This window comes from Kockiozyma suomiensis (assembly GCF_038497685.1).
Source record: "Kockiozyma suomiensis strain NRRL Y-17356 unplaced genomic scaffold V2V93scaffold_19, whole genome shotgun sequence".
NCBI classification, from domain to species: domain Eukaryota; kingdom Fungi; phylum Ascomycota; class Lipomycetes; order Lipomycetales; family Lipomycetaceae; genus Kockiozyma; species Kockiozyma suomiensis.
The window spans coordinates 92,317-107,878 of record NW_027117682.1 but is presented as its reverse complement, the minus strand read 5'-3'; the positions used below and the strand labels follow the sequence as shown (position 1 = coordinate 107,878).

The following is a 15,562-nucleotide window of genomic DNA, read 5'->3' as shown; positions in this document are numbered from 1 at the left end:
TAATATTAAACGTGTAGTTATTATTGAATTGAAATATTTGTTGATAACCTGTGGCAAGACGCAGTATATCCACATATCATCACTATCATGAACTGCGAGAATCTATACCTATTTAAGAGATTATTGAACGAAATACAGCTTTCATTTTAATGTTGAATAATTGACAAATAAGCAGACACGATGTCGATGTTCTACGATAGCGATGATCCCGAGACACGGCGCGTGCGACGGATGATTGCTGCTGATTATTCTGATGCCGATGATGATGACGCATTTTCTGAATTTGGAGATGACTACGATGATGCTGAAGATGGTGGGGGAAAGAGAACGAGGGATGACGACGACGATGGGGGTGAAGGGATGGATTTCGATAACGACGAGAGCATGGTTGATCCTGCGTTACGCGAGCATGATGAGAATGGCGACGATTTATATGATAACTTACATCTTGCTGCTGGATTCCGAGGCAGATCTAACAAGAAAAAAAAGAAAAAAAATCGAGGGGGTACAGGAACTAGAGAACAGGAACCATCAGAGGAAGTTAAGATCTTACTTGGACAGGCAAATCAAGCATATGCCACTGGCGATCTAGACGAGGCTGAACGAATTTTAGCTGAAGTCATTAGAATAGACAATCAGGTTTATGCAGCTTGGAAAACTTTGGGAGAAATCCATAAACAGAGAGGCGATATCCCAAAATGTCTATTGGCGTGGATATCGGCTGGTCACTTACGTCTGAAAGATAGCGAGTTGTGGTCGATTTGTGGAAAACTTTCGTTTCAAATCGGACAGATTGATCAGGCTTTATACTGTTATAATCGCGCGATTTTAGGAAACAGTCAAGATGTCGAAGCTATTTTTGAACGAGGTCTGGTGTTTAAAGAGATGGGCAGTTATGGAAAAGTATATGCTGCCTCTATTTGTTCTTGTATCAAAAATACTGACAAAGATATGCTAGGCTCTTGAAGCATTTAAAAAACTTCACGGAATGCTTCCCGATGACCTTACGATTATTCGCGAACTCGCCTCAGTCCACGTTCTTCAGCGCAATATTTCTTCCGCCGCTCAACTATACGAAGCCATCCTCCACGACTCTCAAAATCCTCAAGCAACTATAGCCACCGCCTCTACCTCTCGGGTTACCAAGTCACGCGTATCATCTAGCCAAACTACGCCAAAATTTGGATGGTCTGAGTTGAATATATTATCTGAACTCTATGGTGCGCAAAACGAGTGGCTTAAGGCTATACAGCTTATCAAAACAACCGCAAGATGGTTGACGCAGCGATCAGACGAGAGATTTTGGAATGATGTGGCGGAAGACAATGACGATGAGTTCGATCCAGAAAGAGCTCCTCTAAATCGCCATTTTCCACGATCAAAAATCGGCGATCCGGAAGCACTGAAAGCGTATACTCTTCCGCTGGATTTGCGCGCTAAAATGATTGTATACAGACTTAAACTAGGACATCTGCAAACAGCACTTTCTCACGCAACATTCATTCTCGCAGAGGCTGAAAAGGAGCCTGATATTGGACCTGATGGTCGCGAAACTCGCCGCTACGCAGATCTATTTCTAGACGTGGCGGAGGCGTTAGCAGAAGCAGAGCAGTATGATCAAGCCCTTTCGCTTTATGTGCCATTGGAAGAAATTGAAGAGTACGCTACTCCACAGCTCGTAATGTCCATGGGCAAATGTCTTCATGGACTTGGTGATTTTGAGCAGGCTGAGACCGCGTATCAAACTGTAATTGATAGCGATGTGGCTAATCTAGACGCGAGAATCGCTCTTGCAGAAGTATATGAAGCAACAGGGAAACGACGAGAAGCTTTGCAACTTGTAACGGATGTCATGCGTATTCGACGAGAAAACGAGCGCGAAAAGACAGTCGTTGGAGCGCGTTCTGCAACTGAAGAGCTTCAGCAGCAATCCCAACCGGAAGATGAGCGGAAGGAGACTAATAGCTCTGGTGAGGTTGTACCGTCATTCATCCCGAATACGGAAGGGCATCGCACTGGAAGACCTGGAAGACGTCCTAATCCTACCAGTAGGGCGAAAGTCACACGGTCGGAGAGAATTGAGGCAGAAGCTCAGGCCGCGATTACCGTGCAGGCAAAGTTGAAGCGATTGCGGCAGTATCAGGAAGGATTGAGGAAGGGGAACCCTGTTGCGGTTGCTGAATGGCTTCAGGCTGCATCAGAACTTGTTGATATGTTTACAAACATCAAAGCTTTTTTTCCGTCTGATAAACAAAAGGTGTTTAAAGGATTTTTTGTCATTACAAAAAAACGGGCTGGACGGCAGACGATTAATGATAAACTCAAAGGTATGGCGTCACGTTTGCAGGAGTCGCTGAATCAGGCACCGACGGTAGATGACGGCCAAGACGATGGTGACCAAGCAAGCGAGCACGCGACCGAATTTCGCGGTGTCTCGTTTGACGACTGGTTTGGCATTTTCATGCAGTACGCTCTGACGCTGACTTGGCATGAGGAAGTTGAAGACGCGTATTCGGTTTTGAAGCGAGCAAAGGATGCAAATGTGTTTTTTCAAGATAAAGATAAGGTCCGAGTTATGAACCTCGTTCATCTATCGTGCTGCTTACATGTCGGAGATTATCAGCTGGCGGTTGATATAGTGCGAACTATGATTACCAACCAGGAAAAATTGTTTAATCCTAATATGTACCGGCTACTTCTATGTTGCGTACCTGGCGGAAAGACGTCTTTGGATGCCTTCAACTATAATGGAATCCAAAAGTATATGCTGCGACAGGTGAAGGGCTTGGATTCTGTCGTACAAGGCAAAGCTATCACAGGCTCAATTAATGTCGCACATGCTGAGGCGTCTGAAGAGAGAGAAGGGCCAATTTTGTTAACTATATATGGCCAGATATTAGCTGCTTCGCGGAGTTACGTGCCTAGTTTGAGCTACTATATGCGTGCGTTTGCGATCGCACCTGAGGATCCTATGGTGTTGTTTTCTACTGGACTTGCTCATCTTCATCGAGCTTTGCAGCGGCAGTCGAATAATCGACATTTACAAATCGTCCAGGGACTGAGCTATCTTATTGATTATTATCGTACGCGTACGGTAGCTACCAAGGGGACATCAAGCTCATGGGTTGAAGAACAGGAAGTGAATTATAATCTCGGTCGCGCTTTTCAAATGCTCGGCTTACCTTCTTTATCTATAAAGTACTACGAAAGAGTGCTGCAGTTAAATCCGTCGAAAAATAAAGAAGCCCAGATCTATAATATGCAGCTGGATGCGGCGTATAATTTGCAGATGCTGTATGTTATGAGCGGGAATAGTAAGCTGGCAAAAATGATTGTGGATAAGTATTTGGTGCTGTAAGATTTTTTTTTTTTGCTATAATAGGAGTTTGAATAGCTTTTCTATTTGGGATGAATTTTTAATATATATGTACACTAACATACCGAAACACCGAACCTATAATTTAAATGATAGACGGCTATAGATACACTTCTTCAGGTGAGACGCGGAAATTCTCCCCATCTTCCCTAATACTCTCTCGCTTAACATCGCGCCTCAAAGGTTTCCTCATATCAAACGCATCCTCGCTTGGCTCAGGTGGATCACCAGAATAATACTCCACAACTCGTCTGAAAACGCTATATCCGAAATCTTTGTACATGTTGATTGCCTGAATATTACTAGCCCGGACAAACAAGTCAATAAAATACGCATTATATGGATCTTCGCTTCGTCGCTCGAGATTGTCAACCAGTGTGCGCGCGAGACCTATGCGTCTGTAATCGGCTGCTACGCTAAGGCACGTTACGTGACCATGCCATTCCGTTTTTGTTCCTTCTGTTTTCCCCATCACTAATTCAAGCTTCTAATCAGTAAAATTAACATATAAATATATTCTTGTAAAAGAGAAATCTCACTGTAGCCGGTGATGTCACCCTGTGGATTTTCAGTCGAAAAGAATAGCGTGGGCCAGCTAACTAAATACGAAAGATAGAAATTGATATGATAATTCTCAGTCAGGACATCGAGATTCACCGCATTTGTTTTGAATAAATCAGGCGCATGAAATGGTTTTAATGAAGTCATTTTCTTGTTCTGTGATCTGAAACAGTTCAATTTCTGCAAAGTAGGATGTAAAGTCACTGTGGGATGAAGAGTTGCGATATCTCAAATTTGTGTGCGGCTTTCGCACGCAGCGCTTTGATCGATTTTTACAGACTGAAGAGCGGAATTTTCAAGTTTAATGCTGTTTCGCTAAAACTCCTCTTCTATTACTAGATGCTGATATTATAAAATAATTGTTGGAATATAAAATAACTTAAATATTGCAAAAATGCACAAAATATTTCAAAAACAATAGCCGAAATCCAAATATCCTAGATTCTCTTGACGTTCATATATACATACACCAGCCACATATTTCACTTCATATCCTGAAAGAAAAAAATTTATTACAAATCTCCCGCCAAAATAGCATCAGTCGCAGAATTGATGTAATCACGTTTCGGCAACAATGATACACCGCCGAATCGCCGTTCAAGTTCTAGGCGAATTCCTTTCTTTGTGATAGTCATCAAATCAGAAGTGCGAATAATTTCTCTAATCTCAAAAAGAAGCACGTCATCATTCGGTAATTCGATCATACCCATTTCAATTTCGCCACCTGGCATAGCTAAACTAGGTTGTGCGAACATTGCAGATGCTCGAGCTGATTGCGAAGATGGTATATAATCCGGCGGTACAGCGCTCATCGGTCTCGACATTCGGCCAGGTGACACAGATCCTGCAATTGAGTGATTGTCCATATACTCGCTCGGAGCTGGATTATAATAAGAGCCAGGTCCACCGCGGAATGAAGTGACCTCACTCTTATAATCTCCAATCATTGTCTGTCGCTCATACTGGTCCCACAACTCAGCCTGGAAATCTTCCCATCGCTTGCGTGGAATCGAATCTGGATTAAATCTACCTTCATCGGATATCAAAACCTGTTGACCTTTTTCTCCCAATACTACACGAGTGTTTCCCCATGAGAAGTCGTCCATATGCCAGAATGAGTATATCGGCAGTGCCAAACTAAACACAGGAATTGCAGCAAGATAAAAAATCATCCAGCCAATCATATCCCATTTTCGCCTCAGCAAGAAAACAAGCGCCTGTAATCCATAAACCGCGGCTAGCATCAAAATTGAGGTCCAAGCAATAGCAGTCGGATTTGACGCCAATTTGTAGATTAAATAAGCAAGATACCCAACCGTCACTGGCTGAATCAATGTACTGAATAAATCAAGAATCACAATAAATCGCATACTGAAGCAACAGAATCCACAGAGTTGCGACATTGGCGCTAACTCGACAAGATTGTGAATTGTAGAATTAATCCAACGACGACGCTGAGAAAGTAAGACTCGCCAATCCTCAGGCGCAACGGTCTTGCATCCCGCATCAGACAAAAACTTGGTTTTGTAAGATGGATGATGCTTCAGAAGTAAGGTCGACAGATATCTATCTTCTCCCAAGTGAAGCAGATTCTTCATATGCAGCGTATCAACGCGGATTTCCGCATATCCTTCGACGACGGAATTACTGACAAAGAGAGGTTTACCAGAATCAGCAGTTCGAATGCGAAACATCGAAAAACATCCAGGTAGACAAGTAACACTGCCAAACAAACTCTCAAAAGCCTTTGCCAAATTATGAGAAATATAGTACTCATAGACTTGGATCATCGTGATAATAGACTTATTTGAGTTTGCAATCTCAGTCTCTCCGCATAATCCAATAATCTTGGTGTTGGCGAGAAATCCGGATACCATTCGAGTAGCTGAATCTGGTGCAACAGCCGTATCTATTCCCGTCACAAATTATTCTCATTGACCAAAATTAAGTTGAAAAAACAATAACATACCTGCATCAACCTGTAATATAAATTCATAATATGTAGGGCTAACACCAATCACGTTTCGAATCTGGTGATAGAGTTCCAACTCCAACGGATTCATCGGGGAATTATAGTGCACACGATTCAAGAATCTCATTAGCAGCATTTGCGAATCTCGTTTTCCTCTATTTCCAGGACGACTAATCTCCGAAGGCTTGCCAACTTTCACAACCACAACAAATGGCACAATATGTCCTTGTACTTCATAAAGGCCCGAGTAGATCTTGCCCATATTGTGTTGCTTCAGGCCTTCACCAAGGGATTCAAACGAGAGCGGCTCAGGATCAATATCTGGCGATACACCTAATATATCGAGTACAATGCGAGGAGTCGGTCGGTCATTGCCTGCACCAACAATCATACCATCGCAAATAATAAATAGCAACTTACGCTTATCGTCGTATTGCATGGTAGCAAGAGAGTCTATAGCACGACGGAGAGAGCCTTCATCTTCCGTATATGCTGGAACCTGACAAATAATAAAGTTGTCAAGGTCCTCAGGAGCTTTCTTCCGACTAAATTGCAGCGCGGCCAAAAATTTAAACAGAATGATAGCAACCATAAATAGCGAAATAACGAGTAAGAAATACTCGGAAAATCGGCATCGAACTGAATTCCGATTATCAACTCTTCCAATATAAAACAGATTACGCAGACACACATCCATGCGCTGACGAAGATCAGCATCCAAATCTAATGCCAACCACTTCTTCGTAATATCCGTTCCAGCATTATTCTGGAATAAATCCACAACCGCTTGATCCATAAAGCTGGTATCAACGTCATCAGGCACATCTTCTCCGTCAGGAACAAGAAGTCGTCGACCACCGGCAAGATAGTCGGTAAATTCATAAACATTGCCATTAAGACTAGCCATCACACGACTATCATCGTCAACATATTTTTTCATCGTCTTATGCGTGATACCCATGTCTCCCTTCTTGTAATTTGTACGCATTCGTAGCATCATTTCAAAATACCAATCAGGTCGAGAATCATTGGTGAAATATCGGAAATCATGATATACAGCATTTTCATCCGTACTATTTTTTCCTGTATAATCTAAAGTGACTGCCGGATTCACTGTTCCATCCACACCTTGGCATAATGCAGATACCTGCACAGGAAACAAGGCAGTCGCGTCGGTTCCGGCATAATCATAAACGTCTGATTTTGAGATAAGAGAAAAGTGTCCAGGGCCAAACTTGGAAAGATCAAAAACTTCACCTCGAATGGCAACATATGCTTTGTTAGGCTGATCATCATAATTATAGCTGGATAGCTCATTGGTAGTAAACACATGCTGCGTTGGACATAAAGCAGCCGGGAATCCAACTGCAGATAGTTAGTATCCTTTAATCGAACGGTTGAAATAACAGACAAACATACGGATGAAAAATACTGCAACCCCACAGGCCAACCAGATTAGTAGATTAATCGCAAATTTCTCTCGCCAAGCAACTCGAATATCCTTGCGTGGCATCCTTCCAATATATCTAATGGCTGAGTCAGGGATCCACCATGTCAAGAACATAACCAAGCCCATCCACCGTTTGCGGGTGGCGGTTACTTTGACGGTCTGTATTTCCTCCTCGTGGCTGGATATTCCACGCTCGGCTAGCTCTTTTCGAGTCTCGAAATTGGTGAACATATCCCCCTGACCGGCAACACCAGTAGCCATTGTCAAAGCATCTGTTGATTTCGATTTATCAGGATCCGAGTATATAAAGGCACCCGTTCCAGATCCCGGAACAGCCAACTTGTCTGTTGAATCTGAAAAAGGGTTGCCGTCGCGGTTAGGCGCATTAGGATTACCAGCTATCCCGTTATTAAATTGATAAGTACTGCTGGGATCGACCAGCTCTCTCCACGCATTTTCTGAAAGAAAGACTCCGGTAGTTCCAATCTTGACATCGCGATCACTCCACGAGTGCTCAATCATCACCTGCTCAATTTTTTCCGAGTCAGAAAGTAGCATGTTTGCTGAATCGTCAAATCCAGAAACCCCTAGTACTTCTGTAGAAGACATGAAAAGCGAAACATCGGTGACTTGTACTCGTCGCGCAATGTCTGCGATACCAAGGGCATGCACCTGCTGACGCACACATTTGACATCAAATTGCCCCGAAACATGACGATCATTGGGCTTGATACAATGAATAAAGTATGGGTTGACATCGGCAAATGATTTCCGCATGACATCAAGTGCATTGTTGAATTGACCGCTGGCAGTATACGCTCTCTGCTCTTTTTCAGTCGCAGGGGTATCTGGCTTCGTTCCAGGAATCACCGGCGCAGTCTTACGCATAATAGATGGTTGTCGAAGTGGCTTTGATGTCAACTGCCCCTGCATAATTGTTGCATGCTCACGAGGATGCTTGATCGAGACGATTGCTTTAGTATGGCACAGACCCCGGAAGAATTCAGACGAGGTACTTGAAAACAAATTCATCATATCTCCAGAAATTTCATCCTGATTTGCCTCAAGTATGCGGTCAAGAGAATAGCTGATCTCGCCGGCATAATGACGAACCACAAACGATCCGCTTTGCGGCGAAAGAGTTAGAGCTGGATTATTTCCAAATCGCTTTCTCATGGCTTCAATGGCCGACGACGGAAATTTGCCACGACGCGTATGATCATCAAGTAACGGCAAAATACCAACATGGGGCCTGGTTAGGAGAGTGACAGTACTAGTGTTGTCAAAGTACTCTACAGCCGGTATGTCAAGCTCTTCTGCCTCAAATTTTTGTGTCATTCGATGGAAAAATGCAAAAATCATGTAATTGTATAGAGACTCATTGGCAGTGTTATAGAGTAGTTGATTCAAAGCCTCCGGCCCCGATGACAGAGGCGAGCCAAACTCTTGAGGGACAAAGCCAGGGAAATCAACAATTGAGAGAACACTGGATATCAGAGACTCGTCCTGGGCAATACGGTCGTTTATGGTGTCCATAAGCCACTGCTCAGTCATCGCATATATTGTGCGAGCAAGATCATCTGCGTGAGCTCGAGCGGCATTATGATCCAGAACAAGTGTGACACGTTCACGCTTGAACGCTTGAGTCTTGTAAACGAGCGAAGCTTCAAGGTCATGAGGCCGAACACCCAGAAATGCAGCAATAATATCTAATTGCCATTTGTTTTTCACCGTCGCATGATTCTCATCCGCATCAACGTCAGCATGAGCAGTGACAAATTCTAGTTGACCAATGTGAAGGATTGCGGCCAAGACTTGACACAGTTCAGCAATCTCGTGACGACTAAAATCGAGAAGCCGCAAAGCGGACTTAAAATGCGCAAATCCTTCTTTGTCATCAATACCAATATTGAGCTGAGTAGGACTTCCAAGATAACGATAACGCTCTTCGAGATCAAAGGCCAAATGTTGCTTCTCTGGTGCGGTTGTGCCGGCAAGGAGATAGTAGAGGATATGAAAGTTGCGTTCGCCGGTAGGTACTCTCGCAACTCTGTCACGATCAAGACGATAATTGATCATCTTCGCGCCAATCAATGCAGCCTCCGCATCGTATTGATACTCGAGAAGTAGGCCTGACTTGGAAGCGACAGGACTAGTCTGAGTCTTCGTTGTCGTAAATGCAGAGAAAATATACAAAGCAGAAGCCATACGAGCAGAAAGAGAGTCATCAGCTAGCGAGTGTAGCCGTCCGCAGATGTGGGTGCGAATTTCAGACTTGCCAGAGCCAGACTCACCACTAGAGAGGGATTAAGTTAGACTTTGAAAACTAAAAGCAGCAGACACAAACAAACATACAGCAAAACAATAAGTTGGTTCTCGGACCGCCGGAGTAGCCGGTCATAAGCTCTAGAAGCCAAATCAATAGCATCGCGAGGATCGAAAGAGGAGAAGGTGTTGATTGAGATCAGCGAATGGGATGAGATACAGGACACGGCTTGACCGGTATGGAAACGCGCTCCAAGATGCGCTGTAATGGCGTGGTCGGACAGCGCCGCCGGCGACAGCTGAGAGACGTCGGCTACTGGAGGCATGCCGCAAAATAACGCGTGCGAAACGTGAAGAAGAGCGCGAGAGGGCGACAGTGGGTGGAGGAGGGCAAGATACGGCGCAGAGTCGGAGCGGAGAGGAGAGGAAATAAACAAACTTTGAACGCACGCCGCTGCATAGTGCGGCTGAATGATATGCTCCAGAATAGCAAAAAATAGCCAATTACACAGCTAGCAGCAGTTGTGGGGTGATAAAAACGAGCATTTAAGCCGCTTGTATTTTTGGCAGCAGGTGAATGAAGGCAAAGATCGGGCGCGCAGAGCTGAAAATGAATGATAAATAGAATTAACCAGTGATTCCAGAATAGAACATGGAAAGATTTTTATGATATGAGAACATATACTGCTTACGAACCAAGTTCGCTGACAGGAGAGCGACTAATTAGCTGTAAGTTACATCGCGTGTTAAGGTTTCTGCCCAAAATAGGTCACAACAAATAATCGCGACCAGCCGCTTCCCGCAGCTTTATCTGATAGTCTTCACAGTCCTTCTCCTATAGTATACTTCTTCTTTGATCTCTCTTTACGTTATTGATCCGCTATACTCAGGCGGTCAGCAAAGGCACAGGTGCCCGCATCCTGAGTACCCGAGTAAATATCGCGCAATCCTCAGCTCTTCGGTTCTCATAGCACAGATGGACCAACCACTGTCTGCCGTGCTGCCTCAGCCAAATCAGCAAGCTATCCTGGCTGCTTTAAAGAATGCATCGGACGCAAATCAGCCCATCAGACTGACATCCACCTCTCTCATCGTCTTCAATCGCCTCTTTGATTCGTCAGCCAGGTTCGACGATTATGCCGACTTTGATGACGACTCTGAAGTCCTTGATTCTCCATTTTTGACTGCTATTTGGGAGCACGCTCGTCGCCGAGCTGAAGATCAGGCGGTGCTAATTTTGTCAGACTCTTCCTCCTTTGCACTCTCAACCTTACAGCACCTTCTTCCAGCCTTCCCGAATATTCCGGCGCATGTGTTCTCTGCCCTCACGGCCTTTGCTCCGTTTCTCAACATTGGCCGCGCAAACACTGCAGTAGTTGTTGAACTCTCTTTGAGTTTATCCGGACAAGTTCTTGCTTCACGTATTCGTGTCTCTGACGAGAAAGCGGATCCTTCCACTGTTCGTTCTGCCATCGCCGCTGCTCCAATTTTCACATACTTGCTAGAAACGGCCTCCGAAACCGAGCGTGATGCCTTGTCGCTTCATTCGTCAGTTGAGGATTACCTTTTGATAAAGCACACTATTTTGCCTCCATCCGTTGCCCGCAAAGCTACTGACTGGCGGCAGGCTCTTGCCGAATGCTCTCTTACTGGCACATCTGCTCTACGTGGCATATTTCAGGTGCTTTCAGGTATCCTGCTTCTCTCAAACGACGATCCGGATGATATTCTTGATGGCGCAACATTGCTTGGTCTTGATCCTGAAAAGCTCGACACAGACGCAATTATGTCAGATGCAGACAAGAGGTTTGAGATTGTTATCTCCGCCTATAAATCGTTGATTCATATTGTCGTTACAGCTCTCAATAACTACCTTTCAACCATTGACGTTATTGCCGGTGCTCTCGACTCCGATGAAGTCTGCTCCGTAGTTTCAATCGTGGACACTCCGTCAGCATTCAAGACTGCTGCCCTCAAGCCAGTGTTTGCATCAGACAGCACACCCGGATCAATTGCATCAGAGATGATTACGGATGGGCTTGTCATTGCTCCCACTCCGGCTTGGATTAATCAAGCTTTACAGCAGCAAGAGCATACCACGCCACTGGTTGATATTTCTGCTTCTGCGGTTGAAGTCTCCGCTATCGTCGACCCGAGCGCACTACTGGCAAATAACACTTTTTCTGCCTCATTTGAATTATCATCCACAATGCTTTCTTCTCGTGTTTGGCACATCATAAACATTTCTTCTTCTGATTCCTTTTCTTCATCACCTGCCGCATCTCCCGGAGGTACCCATAGGGCGCCATGGTCTAATACTGTCGTATCGTCTCAGATTCGTGCTTGGTTCATGCCTAATTGGATACAGAAATATAAGACAATTGATTTTACTGCCGACTTTGGAGTGGATGAGTTTATGGACAGGTACGCACCTCTGCTAAACTCCAGCGGGATTGATGGAACTTACCCGTATGCTCTTGATACTTGGGCACAGACGCAGCGTGGATGGGGTGCAGATGGGTTTTTCCATGGTCACCAGCGGCTTTGGCTTCGTGAGGATGTATGGAGAACGCTAGAAGGCGAGCTTGATGGCCTGCTACTTATGCAGCAGCAGCAGCAGCAGCAACAGCAACAGCACCCATCACACCCTGGTATAGCTGAGAGTGAATACGGGATGTATCTTGCCGATAGATCTGGAATGGAGACTCCTTTATCGCGCGAGTATTTACTTGGCTTGGCAGACGAAGGACGCGATGATGATGACTTGACTATGTTTGGCTCGAAGTTTGCAGCCAATGATCCAGAAGCTCACGGTCGTGCAATCCAAGTGGAACCTAAGACTCGCTCACGACGCCTCTGGACAGCTCTTGTATGGTGTTTAACATTTTGGATTCCTTCATTTATGCTTAGTTGGGTTGGAAGAATGAAACGACCTGATGTGAGAATGGCTTGGCGAGAGAAGTTTGCAATTTGCATATTGATTTTCTTGCTAAACGCGATCTTAATTTTTTATATGAGTATGTAGCAATCATTACTTCTTCTTTCAGATACTAACTGGTACGATAGTTGGCCTACGATTAATCCTTTGCCCGGATTTTGATTCTGCATGGAACGCCGAAGAGGTCAGCTACCATACGACTTCAAATGACTTCTATGTCAGTATTCACGGAAGTGTCTACGATATTAGTAAGTCTCAAATGCTATGCTAAAGAGTGCTGGTACTAACGCTTTATGAAGGCAAGTTTTGGAAACTGCAACATTCTGATACGAGCGTCAAAACAACAACCTCGACGATGGAAGTTTTTGCCGGTGCGGATATGAGCAACTACTTCCCTCCTCCTCTCTCTGAAATGTGCCCTGAACTTGTCTCTGAGAATAAAGATGTCTCTCTTACTGACAACACCACTGTTACATATTCAAACGCTATTCATTACTCAGGTCCTTATGAGCAGGAAAACAATTCGTCAGCACTGTATAAGATTTCTTGGTACCAAGATGTTTTTTTGCCAAAGATCAAGAAGTATCGTAAAGGAGATTTAGTCGTCAAAAAGAGTACGATCGAAGACTATGGACAGAATGGATACAATAACTGGGCAATAATTGACAATAAAATTTACGATTTGACTAATTATTTTTATACAATCAGTTTGTTTCCCTCTTCAGATGACTCTTCTTTCGCAAAATACGATTTTCTAGATTCAAGTGTGAAGCAGTTATTTCAAGATTACCCAGGGCAGGATATCACCAAATACTTTTATGATACCTCTTCCATCTCGTCAAGTATCGCAAATAAAAACTTGAAGTGTCTGAACAATGCTTTTTACGCAGGCAAAGTTGACTTCCGTGATTCGGCCCGATGTACTGTGTCAAATTACATTTTGCTTGCTATGGCCGGTGTACTCTGTTTTGTCATTTTGTTCAAATTTTTGATGTCGTTACAATTTGGTAGTAAGCCTATGCCAATTATGCAGGATAAGTTTGTGATTTGTCAAATTCCGGCATACACTGAAGGGGAGGATGAACTTCGTCGAGCTATTGACTCACTCACTGTACTGGAATACGATAACAAACGCAAACTACTGTTTATCATCTGTGACGGTATGATTATCGGTTCAGGAAATGAGAAGCCGACACCAAATATTGTGCTGGAGTTACTCGGTGCGGATCCTAGGCTTGATCCTCCTGCATTGGCATTCAAGTCTGTTGGCGAAGGCTCGGCGCAATTAAATTATGGCAAAGTTTATTCTGGCCTGTACGAATTTGAAGGCAATGTCGTTCCGTACATTGTAGTTGTCAAGGTTGGTAAACCTTCAGAGACGTCGCGTCCTGGTAACCGAGGAAAAAGAGACTCACAAATTTTGCTGATGGACTTTTTAAATAAAGTACATTTTGAAGCACCTATGTCGCCCCTGCAGCTTGAGCTTTTTCATCAGATTAACAACGTGATTGGCGTTGATCCTGAGTTATACGAATATGTACTAATGGTTGATGCGGATACTACTGTAAAACCGGACTCTTTGAATCGTCTTGTTGCAGCTTGCGTTCAGGATAGTCGCATTGCCGGTATTGCAGGTGAGACAAGTTTGATAAACCAGGAAGGAAGTTGGTGGACTATGATTCAAGTTTTTGAATATTATATCTCACATCACCTGTCAAAGTCGTTTGAGAGTTTGTTCGGTAGTGTCACTTGTCTTCCTGGATGTTTCTCAATGTACAGACTACGCACCGCTGACAAAGCGCGGCCATTGATTATTGCAAATTCTGTACTTGATGCGTACTCTGATGGGAACGTTGATACTCTGCATAAAAAGAACTTGCTTTCTCTTGGCGAGGATCGATTTCTGACTACGCTTATGACTAAGAACTTCCCGCGCATGAGATACGTTTTTGCCTATGATGCGCACGCCGAGACCGATGCTCCGGAAAGCTGGAGCGTGCTGCTTTCGCAACGTCGGCGCTGGATTAACTCGACAATTCACAATCTTGCTGAGCTTGCATTTCTTCCCGATCTTTGTGGCTTCTGCTGCTTCAGTATGCGGTTTGTGATTGTGATTGATCTAGTCGGAACTCTTTTACTACCTAGCGTGATGGTGTATATGGTGTACATTATTTACAAGGCAATTGTTGATCCAACTAATTTCCCTTTAATTTCGGTTATTATGATTGCCGCTATATATGGATTGCAAGCTCTGGTTTTTTTGATTAGACGACAGTGGCAACATGTATGCTTACTCTATTGCTTTAATGATATCGGCGTATGACTAACTGCTACTGACAGATTGGATGGATGATCATTTACCTTTTGGCCTATCCGATATACTCGTTTGTACTCCCTATCTACTCTTTTTGGAATCAGGACAACTTTAGCTGGGGAAACACACGTATTGTAGTTGGTGAACGTGGTGACAAGCAAATTATTGCTGTCAATGACGTGGGCTTTGACGAGCGTTCTATCCCGACGCAAACATGGGAAGAGTATGCAACGCATAATAGTCTCCCTGGTAGACTGCGTCCGAAGATTATTCCGTCTGTCGGACACGAGAAGGCTTCGGGTGTGGTGTACACAAAGGAAATCATGAAAGAAGAAAATTACGAGATGGACGATATCCGGTCGATGTACTCGTCGTACCCTCCACCAGCAACATCTGTCTACAGCGGTATGCAGAGTCATAGCGCCCATATCCCTCTATACGGACGTCCAGCAACTGTAATGTCAAACTATGGACATGGTGAGCATATTCAGTCGCACGAATATGCGCGATCACAGTACGCTGCCAGCATGGCGCCTAGCACGTACACGGCATCGTATCAGTATGGCGGCGACGCGCATCAGCCGATGCCGCAAATGACATTATATCAGAAGCAGCAGAAGCTACTTGATCAACAGAGGCAGAGCATGTATGGAGGGCATTAGACAGGTTTGGGATCGACTTGCATG

The 15,562-nt window shown here is 44.3% G+C and overlaps 4 protein-coding genes across 4 annotated transcripts; 2 read left to right on the top strand and 2 right to left on the bottom strand.

The window, feature by feature from the left end:
- Positions 1–48: 48 nt before the first annotated feature.
- V2V93DRAFT_376306 (uncharacterized protein) lies at positions 49–3,452 on the top strand. The gene is made up of 2 exons (XM_066911714.1): positions 49–903; positions 959–3,452. The coding sequence occupies exons 1-2, from the start codon at positions 181–183 to the stop codon at positions 3,356–3,358; spliced, it is 3,123 nt and encodes a 1,040-aa protein (XP_066763139.1). The 5' UTR covers positions 49–180; the 3' UTR covers positions 3,359–3,452.
- On the bottom strand, positions 3,289–4,128 carry V2V93DRAFT_376304 (acyl-CoA N-acyltransferase). The gene is made up of 2 exons (XM_066911713.1): positions 3,916–4,128; positions 3,289–3,850 (listed from the first exon to the last, which is right to left on the bottom strand). Exons 1-2 carry the CDS (start codon positions 4,082–4,084, stop codon positions 3,477–3,479), a joined length of 543 nt encoding a protein of 180 aa, XP_066763138.1. The 5' UTR covers positions 4,085–4,128; the 3' UTR covers positions 3,289–3,476.
- Positions 4,129–4,258: 130 nt separating this feature from the next.
- Positions 4,259–10,021, bottom strand: V2V93DRAFT_376302 (chitin synthase-domain-containing protein). The gene is made up of 4 exons (XM_066911712.1): positions 9,715–10,021; positions 7,329–9,655; positions 5,907–7,274; positions 4,259–5,846 (listed from the first exon to the last, which is right to left on the bottom strand). Exons 1-4 carry the CDS (start codon positions 9,948–9,950, stop codon positions 4,450–4,452), a joined length of 5,328 nt encoding a protein of 1,775 aa, XP_066763137.1. The 5' UTR covers positions 9,951–10,021; the 3' UTR covers positions 4,259–4,449.
- Positions 10,022–10,600: 579 nt separating this feature from the next.
- On the top strand, positions 10,601–15,538 carry V2V93DRAFT_329298 (chitin synthase-domain-containing protein; the record flags this gene model as incomplete). The annotated part of the gene is made up of 4 exons (XM_066907621.1): positions 10,601–12,641; positions 12,691–12,810; positions 12,862–14,846; positions 14,903–15,538. The coding sequence occupies 4 exons, from the start codon at positions 10,601–10,603 to the stop codon at positions 15,536–15,538; spliced, it is 4,782 nt and encodes a 1,593-aa protein (XP_066763136.1).
- Positions 15,539–15,562: the final 24 nt, after the last annotated feature.